At 42.5% G+C, this 12,365-nt stretch overlaps 1 protein-coding gene across 3 annotated transcripts in view; it reads right to left on the reverse strand.

The window, feature by feature from the left end:
• WWC1 (WW and C2 domain containing 1) overlaps positions 1-12,365 on the reverse strand; it is a 79,248-nt gene that overhangs the window by 36,365 nt on the left and 30,518 nt on the right. For 2 of the 3 annotated variants that reach the window (XM_080399961.1, XM_080399960.1), the window contains exon 2: positions 2,440-2,549. The exons of the other annotated variant lie outside the window; for it this stretch is intronic. In XM_080399961.1, the coding sequence (XP_080256087.1) occupies positions 2,440-2,549 (110 nt within the window). The remainder of the gene's footprint in view (positions 1-2,439; positions 2,550-12,365) is intronic. 3 annotated transcript variants of the gene reach the window in all.

A 12,365-nucleotide genomic window follows, 5' to 3' on the forward strand; every position in this document is an offset into this window, starting at 1 on the left:
GATCTGTGTCCCCCAGGACCACAGCTAGCCATCCTTGTTTAGGCAAACGCCAGCGGAATAAGTTAATGCCCCAGTTTTGGCTAGGATGGGCCACAGTGACAACAAGCGCCCAGCTTCCTCCGGTGTGGGCCAGGAAGGAAGACAAATGAGAAGATAAAAATACATCTCACACTGAAAAGAAAGCTCTGAGGGGACAAGGAAAAGACTCTTGGAAACATTCACCCATTTTACTTGAGTCAAGTTTTTCTTGTGGTCAGAGGTGACCCTGATGTTCGCTTCAGAACATGGGCTGAATATTGTTTCTTTTGGGGACAATGCCAGCTCGCACAGCAGCTGCAGAGGCTTACACCTACTGCCACAGTCCATGTCACTGCCTGGTAAACCAGAGGAGGGAACTGATCACAGGAAAAAACCACGAAGCCCCAGAGATGTTTCACTGGGAAGGGACAGGGAACAAACAGCTTCCCCAGAAGCACTGTACAGGTAAAACTGAATTGGCAGGAACCTCTTAATCCAACACTGCTGCTTAACACAGCAAAAACCTTCAGAGTCACTGGAAGGTGGCATGCTCCTGTCTCTGGGCTGCTCTTGGCGTGGAGCACCGTGGTAAGCACATCTCCCATTCCAGCACATGATATAGCAAACCTCCAAACACCAGAGGAGGGAAGGGAAGTCCAACTGTATTTAAGACTCCTCTGGAGAGCTTGCGCAGGCTCTTCTTTCTGGCTGCACAGTCATGAAAACATTACATCATTCAGAAGGAAGTTAAAAAGAAATCTTAGCAAGACTTCTAAGCTCTGCACTTACAAAAGGTGTAAGAACTGTCAGCACAGGCATAAGACCCAAATGAGACTGGAAAAAGCATTAAGATTCAGACTGTCTTTAAAAAGCAACCTTGTTAACTCTCCTGAGTGCTTTCTTGTGGAAGTGAAATGGACACAAGACATGGTCACAGACCTATGGAGACCCCAATTTGTGTCTTGCAATTTAGCAGCTTCTCAAACTAAGTTTGTTTAGTCCTCTCCCCTGCAGATCTCCTTTGCGTGCCCCTGCAGGCTTGTCTACCCTTTCTTCCCCGCTATACCTTCCTGTAAAAGGAAAAATCAACAACCCCCACCTCACAGAAAAAAAATTTAGGATAAAGCCATTTAAAGATATGTAAATACTGTGATATTGGGATGACATAAGCTCTAAAAAAAAAAATATTTGTATCACCTTCACATCTGGAGACATTTGATCCTTCTATTGCAGAAGGCAGTCAGTCTGCTTTTTAAGAATAGTTTTTTTTCACTTTGCTTTTTTAATACCCAAGAGAAGTTACTGCACCTTCCAGGTTTTAGCCTCAGGCCAGGTGAAAACGTGGCTTTTCTGAAAAGGGGAAGGGTATGAAGATAGCCAAAAGAAAGGAACCCCCCCTCCCCAAACCACCAAAAAAACCCCCCAGAACAGATTTCAACATTTTTATTTTCAAAAAAGATCTTGTAACTTGCAGGGAAAAAAAATAGCTTAAGTTCTCAGTTGAAGGGCTTGAAGAAAATTTCAAAACAAATAATAAAAACAAAACCAAAAACCACATCACAACTTCAGGGCACTTTTGCCTTTAAAAAGTTCTTCTCTTTTGCATGAATTACAAACGCCTCCAGAAAGGCCTGGGAATGGTTCTGCTGTGAACTTCTGGACTGCAATTGGAACTGTTCTGTAAAGAGAACCATAGTCACTGATTTGTTTTCTTCATCACTTTAAGGGGATTTGTTCTAGCAAAACCCAATACGCATTTCCTAACAATGTCTGTATTGATATATCAAATTCTGTATTTTCTTATAATTTGAAAGAGCTTATAAAGCCTAACACTTCTGGTCTATCAAGCAATCTAACAAAGAGAGTAAGCGGTGGCTTAGTTTGAGGATACAATATAAAAACATTAATAGCCTGAACTAAACTCTTTTCCAACTTGCACACCTCTCAGGATATCCCAAGCCTACTCGAGAGCTTCCTCTTGAGTCAAGGCAGTGCAAACCCCTGCAGCAAAGGGAGCTCAGGCAGTCATTCATGTTATCCCTGCCAGGAGAATTAACACAAGACCTTTGCACTGTTTCCAATGGTCTTGCCACAAGGACACATTCCAGGCTAAGAACAAACTCCAGATCATCGTCACCTAGTCAGACTCCTCAGCAGAGCCAAATCTTGGAGAGGTGTGTCCCACAGCATTAGCTTGAACATGACTGATGATCTGAAGACTGCAAACCAAAAGGTTTCAAATTCCTGTTGTAGAGAGAGAAGTAACTTGTACAATGGAGAAGGACAGGATTTGATTTCACGAGCTGCAGAGCTCATCTACCCTAAAACACACTGTTAGCGATTTTGTGGTTTTGTGTTCAGTATATTTTAACACAGGCACAAAACAATCACTCCGCAAAAATACAATAATGTGTCACTTACTGGTGTTGTGGTCTATGTAATAAACTCCAACCTGAGGGTCATAAGCTTCTTCCCATCCTAATGGTAATTCATCACTAATGCAGTCTGCAAAGGTTAGTGGTTTAGTATACCTGAAATGCAAAATAATATTTTGGATGAATAAACGAAGTCCCATATGTCTATTCCAAACAACTGACCAGAAAGCAAGTACCACAAGGGCTTCACTGTAGAAAACAAAGAAAGTTGAAAACTATTTTAAAGCTTTTGTTCTTATCAAATAATACTGCAAAAACTCTTCCCTTTCTTCATCTGAAGTTACAGCAAGATGAACTCATTCCGACAGAGCTGCCGAGCCTTGCCTGGCTCGGCCAGTATTCACTCAACAAAGGAACATTAAGAACTTTGCCAGAAACAATCCTCGTCTCTCAAGTGAAAGAACAAGATGACTGTTTGCAGGCAAGTCCTGTATCAAAAATATGTAGACAAGAAGGAGCAAGATGAGAAATGCAATTTGCATAGCATGAATAATTAAGACTGCAGAATCAATAGCAAGTGCTGAGGACTGTGGGACCACTTGTCATGTAACTCCACTCATTTGCATTGCAATATGTTCTGTTTCATTAATGACAAACTAGATTAGTTTCTCAGTATCACAAAAAAGTGTAACCCACTCTGTCCAAATGAGGAAGTATTTCCACAATACTGCTCTGATGAGGTGTTTTTTTTATTAGAGACCACATCCAGCAATGACCTGAAGGCTTGTAAGGCTAAAAAAAAAAGCTTAGAGTACCTACTCCTTGAGTAACCCCACAGATTTCAGTCACCACAACCATACCCCTTTCCTCCCTTTGACTCTAACGAGGTTCAGCTTGTGCTAACAAAACTACTAACCGACAACAGCACTGCAGGGAGGCACAAGGCAGGAAGGATTAAGCTGGCAGGTATCTCACATAGCCAGCTGCCCAAAAGCATAATATGCCACAGGCCCACAGCCCCACCACACCACACGCGGCGTATCTGGAAGGAGGGCCACGACTTCGCGTTGGGGCCCATGAGCCTGAACTACCTTTGGGCAGAGGGCACGGGACATCTGTGAACCACCACAGCCCCTCTCGAGCAGTTACGCTGCACATACTATGAGCAACTGGGTCATAAAAGCAGCCATGGAGCTGTATTGCACTGTGCCACGTGCGAGCAGCATGCCCCAGGAAGGTAAGGTGGCTAAGAGGACAAGTTTCCAACCCACTGCAAGAGACTGAACAGGTTTGTGGAAAGTCTTTCATATCTAAAGGTAATTCAGCAGGGCTAGCAGATAAAGAGTTTTATTAAGTTTTAAGCACACTTGAGCATGCTTCATCTGCAGACACACAGCAACAAACTGGTAGCCCCATATTAATAACTTACAGTCACTCATCAGCGAGCAGGGGAATTTGAGGAAAAAGCCTCCAACCATAAGAGGTTCAACATAAAATCAGTGTTTAATGACTAACATAATTTCTCCCACAAAACATGACCTGGAAGTCTGGTACACGGTAAGAACGAGGTGGGAACATTTCTGTAAGGCCTATGTAAGCCACTGAGATCTCTACTTACCTGCTGTTGCATTTCACTTTTAACACATTGCCTTTGCCATCTACAGCATGCTTGAACCACTGTTTTCTCAGAAAATTTCAATTTAATTTAGCGTTCTTGCAGTGCAAAAAAACTGAGCTTCACAACACAGAACTGTGCAACTTTCTCAACAAATTTTCACTGAAAGGGTTATTTTTACTATTCTTAATCTAGACTGTGTACCAAAAGCATGTTTGTCTAGAAAATAGAGATTACCTGAAAATAAAATAGAATCTCAATACTTCTGATTGCTATCCTTTATCCCATGTTTTTCCCTGTGGACCAAGCTGTTCCCCAGCCTGAGTACCCAGTATGTGCTGCTCCGAGTTGATCAAGTCAAAGATGTACAAGGGTAAAAATGCAGAGCAACGTCAGACACAAGCAACTCTCTAGAGATACTACAGATGGAAAGTGCTGTTGCAAACATGTCGGCCATTTTAACTTAAAACATTAGGATTAGCACCTTCACCTCTCTGAAAATGGCATCTCCTTTTATTCAACATTAGCAGTTCATGTGGACACAGGCCAGGGAGAGGAGAGGAATGGAGCAGTGCTGAACGCTGGATTATGGAGGACCTGCTCCCATCCCTCAGAGGGGCACAGACATGCTGGGACAATGACAGGTAATGGGGAACACAGCTGGCCCTGCCCAGTGCCCAGCACCTCTGCTGTGCTACACCGCAGGGACGGCCACCAGCTGAGCTGCTGTGGGCACAGCACGGTGCTGCAGACCACTGCCCGCACAATGCCTGAGCACACGTGCCAACCCACCCCAGGGAGCGGCACATCAGTGGCCTCTCTGTCCTGGCACCCATAGAGATGCTCCTGAGGGCACCTTCTCCTGCAAGCCCACCAAAACAAACGCAGAAAAACCTCAGTGTCTTCAGGACAGCCATGCATTTGTGAAAAATAAAGCAAAAAGACAACCACAAGAACTGGTCTCCACTTATTTTCTTGCAACTTCAGAATCAAGCTGATTTTTAAAAGCTGTCAAGGGCTGGTCTCAACTTCACACACATCAGGAAAACCAGCATGATGATACTTCAGCATAACTGGTGAGGACTTGTGTTGTAGTAATTATTTGATTGCCCTGATAAGCACAGCATTGTTCTTCCTTGGACAAATATTTTAAAAAATTGAGTGAAAAGTTTTCACCTGTAGTCTATGATAAAGCTTAGATTTAGTGCTTATTAGATGTCATCTGGGACAAGGAAAAGGAGGAAAGGTTGGTATTTATTTGTAAAATTACATTTAAAGTCAGGAGTAGTGTGTGCCATCTAGGCCACGCAAAGTCCAAGTGGTCTTTTCCAGTGCATCATTTGATTAGTAACACTGAAAATATTGCTGCGAATGATTGCTGGTTTGCTACTTCCATAGAGAGCTTTGTAAGAGGAGGTGTAATTTCATCCTGGGTTTGCACAGTCTCTAACCTTGCGCACCAGCTTCCATTCAGCCCTACAGATTAATTAAACCAGAAACCATGCATTTCCCATTTCCCAGCTACAGTGCACACCATTTTTGGCGATTGATCCAAGCAAACATCCCTCAACTTGGAGCAGTAATTAAACCCATACTTAAAGTACATTACGTGAGTGTATGCTGCAGGTATAAAATATACTTTGGTATTACATACCGAGTGGTATTTTCTGCGGCAGAATTCTGCTCAAGAATCACAGCTAAGATTAAAATCAAACTTCTATATTTTATTTTTTATAACCAGCATGGAGCTGCACTGTCAGCTCCAGAACTTCAGACTACTTTCATCAGGGAATGGCACTGTAGTGCCAGCTTTGAAGGTCCAAACTCATAAAGCTTCTGCTCAGCTTTTGTCCATTCCTATTTTGCTAGAAGCAGCTGAATTCCTTCTAGATTGCTCAGGAACTGTCAGACTTGATAGGAAGCCAGAAACAAGCAATTGAAGGATGCATATTCCTATTTTCCCACATGAAGTGCAATGCATGAACTGCATCCGGCCAGTTCTTTCAGTTGGAGTTTTGGAAAAATGGGAGAAAAAGCAAGGCACGATCAGTCTGCTACAGCAATGACACAAGCCAGCTGGAGAATTGCCAGTTAGTAGAGCTTATAAACTGACAGTATTTTCACCTTTGAGATTCCTATTTTCAGCATATCTCACAAGGAGCACCCACCACCAAGCATGGACTAGTGCTGTCCTCCCTGGCTGCTCGCAACCTTGCAACCATTCCATTCGTACAGAGGAGTAAGTACTCATATTACAGGAGAAATCTGTCATTCAACTAGCTAACAGAAGAGTAATTAGTTTTAGAATTAAAGAGTAATTCCATTTGTTACAGGCAACATATGTTGTATACCTATTTCCCAAAATAACTGCAGCTTCATAACCAAGTTACTTACTCTTCTAAACTCCTGCTCCTTGCTTTTGTGGGAAAAACTGGCACAAAGCAGCAATGCTACAATTACAGAGAAAAGACATGTAATATGTGTTGTATTCAGCATATAAATAAAGCATAAAAAGGAAAAGGAGATTATTTTTTCCTTCTTTTAAGGTATGATTTTAGGGGTTTATATGAAGACTGAAACAAATCAATATTCCAGAAGGGGTCTAACATCAAGCATCTCCCTAAGCACGCTCACAAAGTAGCATGACAGATTAAACGAGCAAAAGGTAAAGTTTCCTTCTCACAGCAAAGCGTGATTCAGTTAGTATATTATTTTTGCATAAAACAGGCCTGTTTCTGCATTTGGGAAGTTAAAGCTAGGGCACATCTACAGAACTATTTCTTTTGAAACATCTTCTTTGCAATTCACAAAGCTTCCTATCAGCCTTGGAAAAATCTCATCAACTCAGTCAAACCATGTCACCATATAAGAGGTCTGCTCTGCAGGCTAGATTCAAAGCAGCAATCTAGAAGAACGGACCCTCTTCACCCACTGCGCTTATAACTAAGGAAGGAAACCTACAAAATGGTTTATACATTCCTTACCCTTCTCCATTAGGAAAATCTTCAGATACACGCAGCCAGTATTCAAAAGAAAGCAAGGTACCCAAAAGTTCAGAAAATCCTGACTTTGCTGATCCCCAGTCACAAAGAGGGAACCCAATGCAGAAAATGTGTGTAGGTATAGCATTTTTTATTAAACCCAAACTGTTTGCATTAAGAGACTACACTTTCAGACACATGAGTTAGTCTAAATCTTCCAGCCACGCTCGCTTTGCTCTGCAGACCAGAACTACCCCTGAAGCACTCCATCTGCTTCTAAGCTGGAGGCTAAACTTGGTGTGGAGTTTCCACAAGAGAAGCCATCCTGAGCTAGAGAAGATATCTGTACATCATACCTAACTCTGGCCTTCTAGCTCACCAAGAAGTAACTCACGTGTTCATCTCCTACCAACTCACCGGTACCTCATGTTCATCCTACCTGCGACTGTCCTTCCCCCATGACCTAAGTTTTAACCTGGGTCATTTTTAGGAACACTTACAAACATTTTGAAAAAGACACATCAACCTAGATTTATCAATTTCCATCATATTTTCTTAGTTTCCAATATGTTATTTTTTCACCTGATTTCATTCAAGAAATACAAATTTACATGAGCAAGCGCAATTGCTCATTAGGACCCCTGGAAACTGGGTACCCTCAGCACCCACCGCACACAGCAAGTCAAGGACACAGTTTCAGAAACTAATCCTGGTAACAGAGGCAGAAGATAACAGCATCACCCAGCTTCCTAACCCAAGAAGTACCTTTTGGTCTTCAGGCAGAAGCAGGCTGAGGGAAAAGCCACTGCCCACCCACCGGCCAGCAAGCGTACCGAGACACTTCCATCTTTGCAAAACGTTTGGCCCCAATAGCTCAAGTATTTGTACAGCAAATGATGTTCAAATCCCGCTCCCACAGCAGGAAACAAAGTTAAGATTCCTACCTCTAGTTTGTAAGTCACACCATTTTTAAATGAGAAGGGTTTCTATATTTCTTATTTTTGATCTATCACCTTCAGCTTCTTTTGCAGATAAAACTGGAAGCCAATGTTATCATGTGCAAACACTATTAAATGGAAACTTGCTCATCTCAGATTCAGAAATCCTTTCTATAGTCTTCAACTCCACTGTTGTCAATCAAAAACCTCATTACACAGGAAACTGAAGGCAAATAATCCTTGTATAACAAGTTTTTGATTGACAGAAGGTTTGTTAAACATGGCTGTACAGAGGTTCCTGACGGGAGCAGGAGATGGGTGAACTGTGCCACTTAGGAATCTGGAGTTAATACTACAAAGGTAACAGAAATCAGTTCTGAACTTCTTAAACCAGGAAATGTTATTTTTGTAATTATTGGATTTCAGTGCCAACTGGCTGCCTACAGCAATCTAGCAAACCCACATGCAGCTTTTTAGTTACGCTCATGGCTCTAAGTACGTATGTGCATGTACGTATATGTGCCAACAGCAGAGTGCTTGGGTCAACCAAGACGTTTAAGCATTTACAAACCAACAGTGGTTTGCCAGTTTCTATGCTGTACATAAACCCACTTAATCCCTATGTTTGCAGGGTTCCTCAAAACCCCCTAACACAGTAAAGCCATATAAACAGTACAGACTTATTTTAATTAGTTCAGTACAGATCACATGGCCTTACACAAAATCCTTCATGACTCTATACGGGTGAAAATACAGACCGGGGGATTTCCTACAGTTTACTGTACTGACAGCAGCAGCTCACAGCAGAAGGAACAAAGGTAGTACCTGGCTCACTCAGGACCTTCATGTCAGCTCTTCGCAGAGCTACAGCATTAGCCACCGGAGCTAACAGCTTAACAGCTCCGTTTGTTCGTCCCCTTCCACCCTGCACTCACAGGTACACAGCGAGTGTTATGTCGCATACAGGTTCCATGGGCAAGACGTCAGACAAGGTAACAAATTACGACTCCTGGCAGATACTCCCACTCCCACCATTTCCCTTACACAACCAAACAGTTTCTAAACCCAGCATTTTGTGAGAGAAGCCAAGATGTGCTACACAGACCAGGGCAGAGAATGGGCTCAAAGCACCTTGATTCCAGCTGCAGTGCTGGGGTAGCTGCACACGAGATCCCCGTGGGTCTGAGTTTTGAGGAACCTGTTAATAGGTCCAGCTCCTACTGTAACTCAGAAGGCTGCTGCAAGAATCACTGCCAGGAGGCTCGACACAATAACATACAAGCTTCTTTGTTTTTAATGAGGTCATCCCATTCTCAAGACAGATGATTATTTTTAAACTTTAGCATAGAAAAACCTATCACTTTGCAGACAAATTTTCTAGGACTACAGCAATCTCCTCCTCGCAAAAGCTTTCAAAAATAGACTCCTACACATTTATTACTCAACTTGGTGATCCAGCCCTCAAACACACCAGGGCTATTCATCACTATAGTAACTATTTTCCCTGGGAGCATCTTCCCTCACAGCAGGGAGAATTGCCTTTGGAGGCTGAAGGTGTGGCAGTAAAGAGGCCCTGTTTTACGACCTTGCTGGCAAAGCTTTCCTCACCCCATCACCGCACACCTGGGCACGACTAAACACTCCCTTGGATTCCCACTCCAACTGCAATTTAGGGAAAAGGTGATGAGAACATATGCCCAGCAGCCAGCATCCTCAGCAGTGACACAACAGGCAGCTCTGGCCAAACAGTACCCTCAATTGTGCCAAAACCTCAGCAGCTGCAGTGGGTTTAGAGGGGGAGACCTTCACAGCAGGCAGAGCAGAAAGAAGTTCATTCAGGACTACCATAAACAGACAAGAACTATGAATGGGAACGTGCTTCCCAGGTGACAAGGAGAAGCCTTTAAGAAGCTTCTCAAATTTGTGATCTTTTCTTAACTATGGTTCAAGGAGTCTGATGAGAGATCAAATACGGTATTTCAAAGTTTTGGAAGATGGATGTTATTCCAAAACCCACGCAAAGGGACAGTCACCCTAAACTTGTAGTTACCCCAAAGAGATATCATTTCAATGACTGTCAGTAGCTACAGCACTGCAGCCTGGTCCTGGCCTTGCTGTGATAAAGGATAACTAAGAACAGAATTACACCCCTGACACTAGAAATGGAGTCAAATCTGAGAAAAACAGTTTATTTGAAGTTGTTGCTGTAAACCAAACAAATTTACTTAAATTACAATGTAAACATCACCAATAGCAACGCCCTAAAAAAGCCAACACAACATCTCAAGCAACTCAGACTGCAGAGCTGTTTTCTTTTCAGAAGTGGTTTCCTTTGTTGCCATGGTTATTGAGCATCTTCTCAGCCTCCCAAAGATCTCTTTCATCTGGTGTCTCCTCCTGGCCTCTGACACTCCATGCACTAGGCCACCTCTGTGATAAGCGAACCCAACATCTATCTACATGGCTTATTTTCCAAGCTATTATAATTTTAATCAGTTTTACTGACACTTAAGAACTCAGTGATGCCCTCTTTGGCCAGGACATGAGAACAACCCCTGCACCTCACTAAGGTGATCTTCAGTTGTATGTAATTTGCCAATTTAGACCCTCTACTTCTTTCACATGAGTGGGTAACATCCAAATTGTTCTTTCTAGACAGAAATTAGTCACATGCTGCCCAAGTAGGTGCTACACAAAGCAGATCAGGAGACACCAAAGACACTTGAAGTCAGGCAACAGCCTGTATTTTGAGCATTCCAAACATAAATACATTTATACCTTTAATAGTAATACATTTCTGTTACTCAAACAGATTCATGGAAGCATTGAGCTATATAATACACAATTTACCACCCCACCAGCCAGAACAAGCATGCCTAGTACGTTTCATCCTAAGTTAGCTGCTTGCTTGTTCTACTTCTGAAAATGCTTGCATGTTTACAAGCTCTACTTTGCACACAGTGACAGTCTGTTTGCCCATGCATTTCTTTACAGTACAGATCATTTACTCCTGGAAGCAAAGAACTACTAAGCTATTTGCAAGAAGACTATCAAAAACCACTTACAGATTTTTAGATCATTCCCAGAGATTAACAAACTGGTTCTGCTAGCAGGAGAGAGGCAGGAGGTCAGTCATACCTTCTTAATCACTCAAATACAAAATTCCTGGGATAGTTCAAGGTTAAAAAGTCAGGAAATGGGAGCTGAGGCTTCTCACAACATTAACTTGCCTGCCAGCCTGTATATCCTGCATACTTTCCTGAACTGATTAAGCAGAAACAATATAAAAGAGTAAGGTACAGCTTGATGAGAAGAGTGCAGCACTACTAAATTAAAAGCATGCAAAAGTTGGAATTTAACTATGCAAGTAATTCAAATGTCTCTAGTTTTAAATAGTTGAGGTTGTTTTTTTTAAGCTTGACTTCAGTTCTAGGATGAGAAGCAGCTTGCCACCTGCACAGCCTGAATAGATTAACTAAACCCAAGTCAGCTCTCTCTTCACCCAGAGGTTCAACTGCTCTCAAAGAAGGGGACTGGTCACTTCACAGTAAGGGGTAAATTGCCAAGCATCCAGACAGAGTAGTTAGACTAGTTTCTTGACATATTTGGGAGATTATGAACTGGAAGGCTTGTCTCTGTTCTTACAGCTTGCACTCCTACTTCTTTGAAAGGCTGCCTATAGTGTGGGTGGCAGCAGTTTACATTGGCAAGATGCCTCCAGATAAAGAGGTGTATAAGACAGACTCCCCCCCACAATACAGCTACTGTAGCAGGGAACCAATAGCTACTGTCAGAAAAAGATAAATATTTGAGATTTTGGCAATGAGGGAACTATTGAACAATTGCTGTACCTTTATATTCAGGAACACATTATCCCATGGACAATGGCATGCAAAGACAGGCAGTGGCAGCAGAGTGAGCACTGGGTTGACTGTTTGGATGTCTGTAAGGAGGAACAGATTTGTGGTTTACCCCACAGACTTCATCGGGCACTGAATTTTCACTTCATGCATGGTGAATGAAAACCTTAATTCTAACAGAAGCAACAGATGTTGCTGTATTTCTCATCAGCATGTTCTACTGTGAAAAAGAGCAATATGACAGCGAATACCTCCTGCAACACTACCAGCTCCTGTGCCCTTTATGCACATTGTATTTGAAGTGGGAAAATAGACAATTCTAGGACAGCATCACTAGACTCATCCAGGTTCCCTAGTCTACCCAATATACAAACCAAGCATTGCTGGTATGGAAATGTATTTAAAAAAGGGCAAGGGAAGCACAGGAGGCTGGTTTTACATGCACGTGGTTTGTATGCTGCCCCCTGGTTCACCTCCCACTAGCACTGGGCTAATTGCTAACTGCACAGCCGCTTCAGTAGGACTGCCTGCTCACCGTTTCTGCATTATAAACATTCTTATTGAGTTATATAGCTATT

Source organism: Falco punctatus, assembly GCF_963210335.1.
Source record: "Falco punctatus genome assembly, chromosome: 8".
Classification (NCBI taxonomy): Eukaryota; Metazoa; Chordata; class Aves; order Falconiformes; family Falconidae; genus Falco; species Falco punctatus.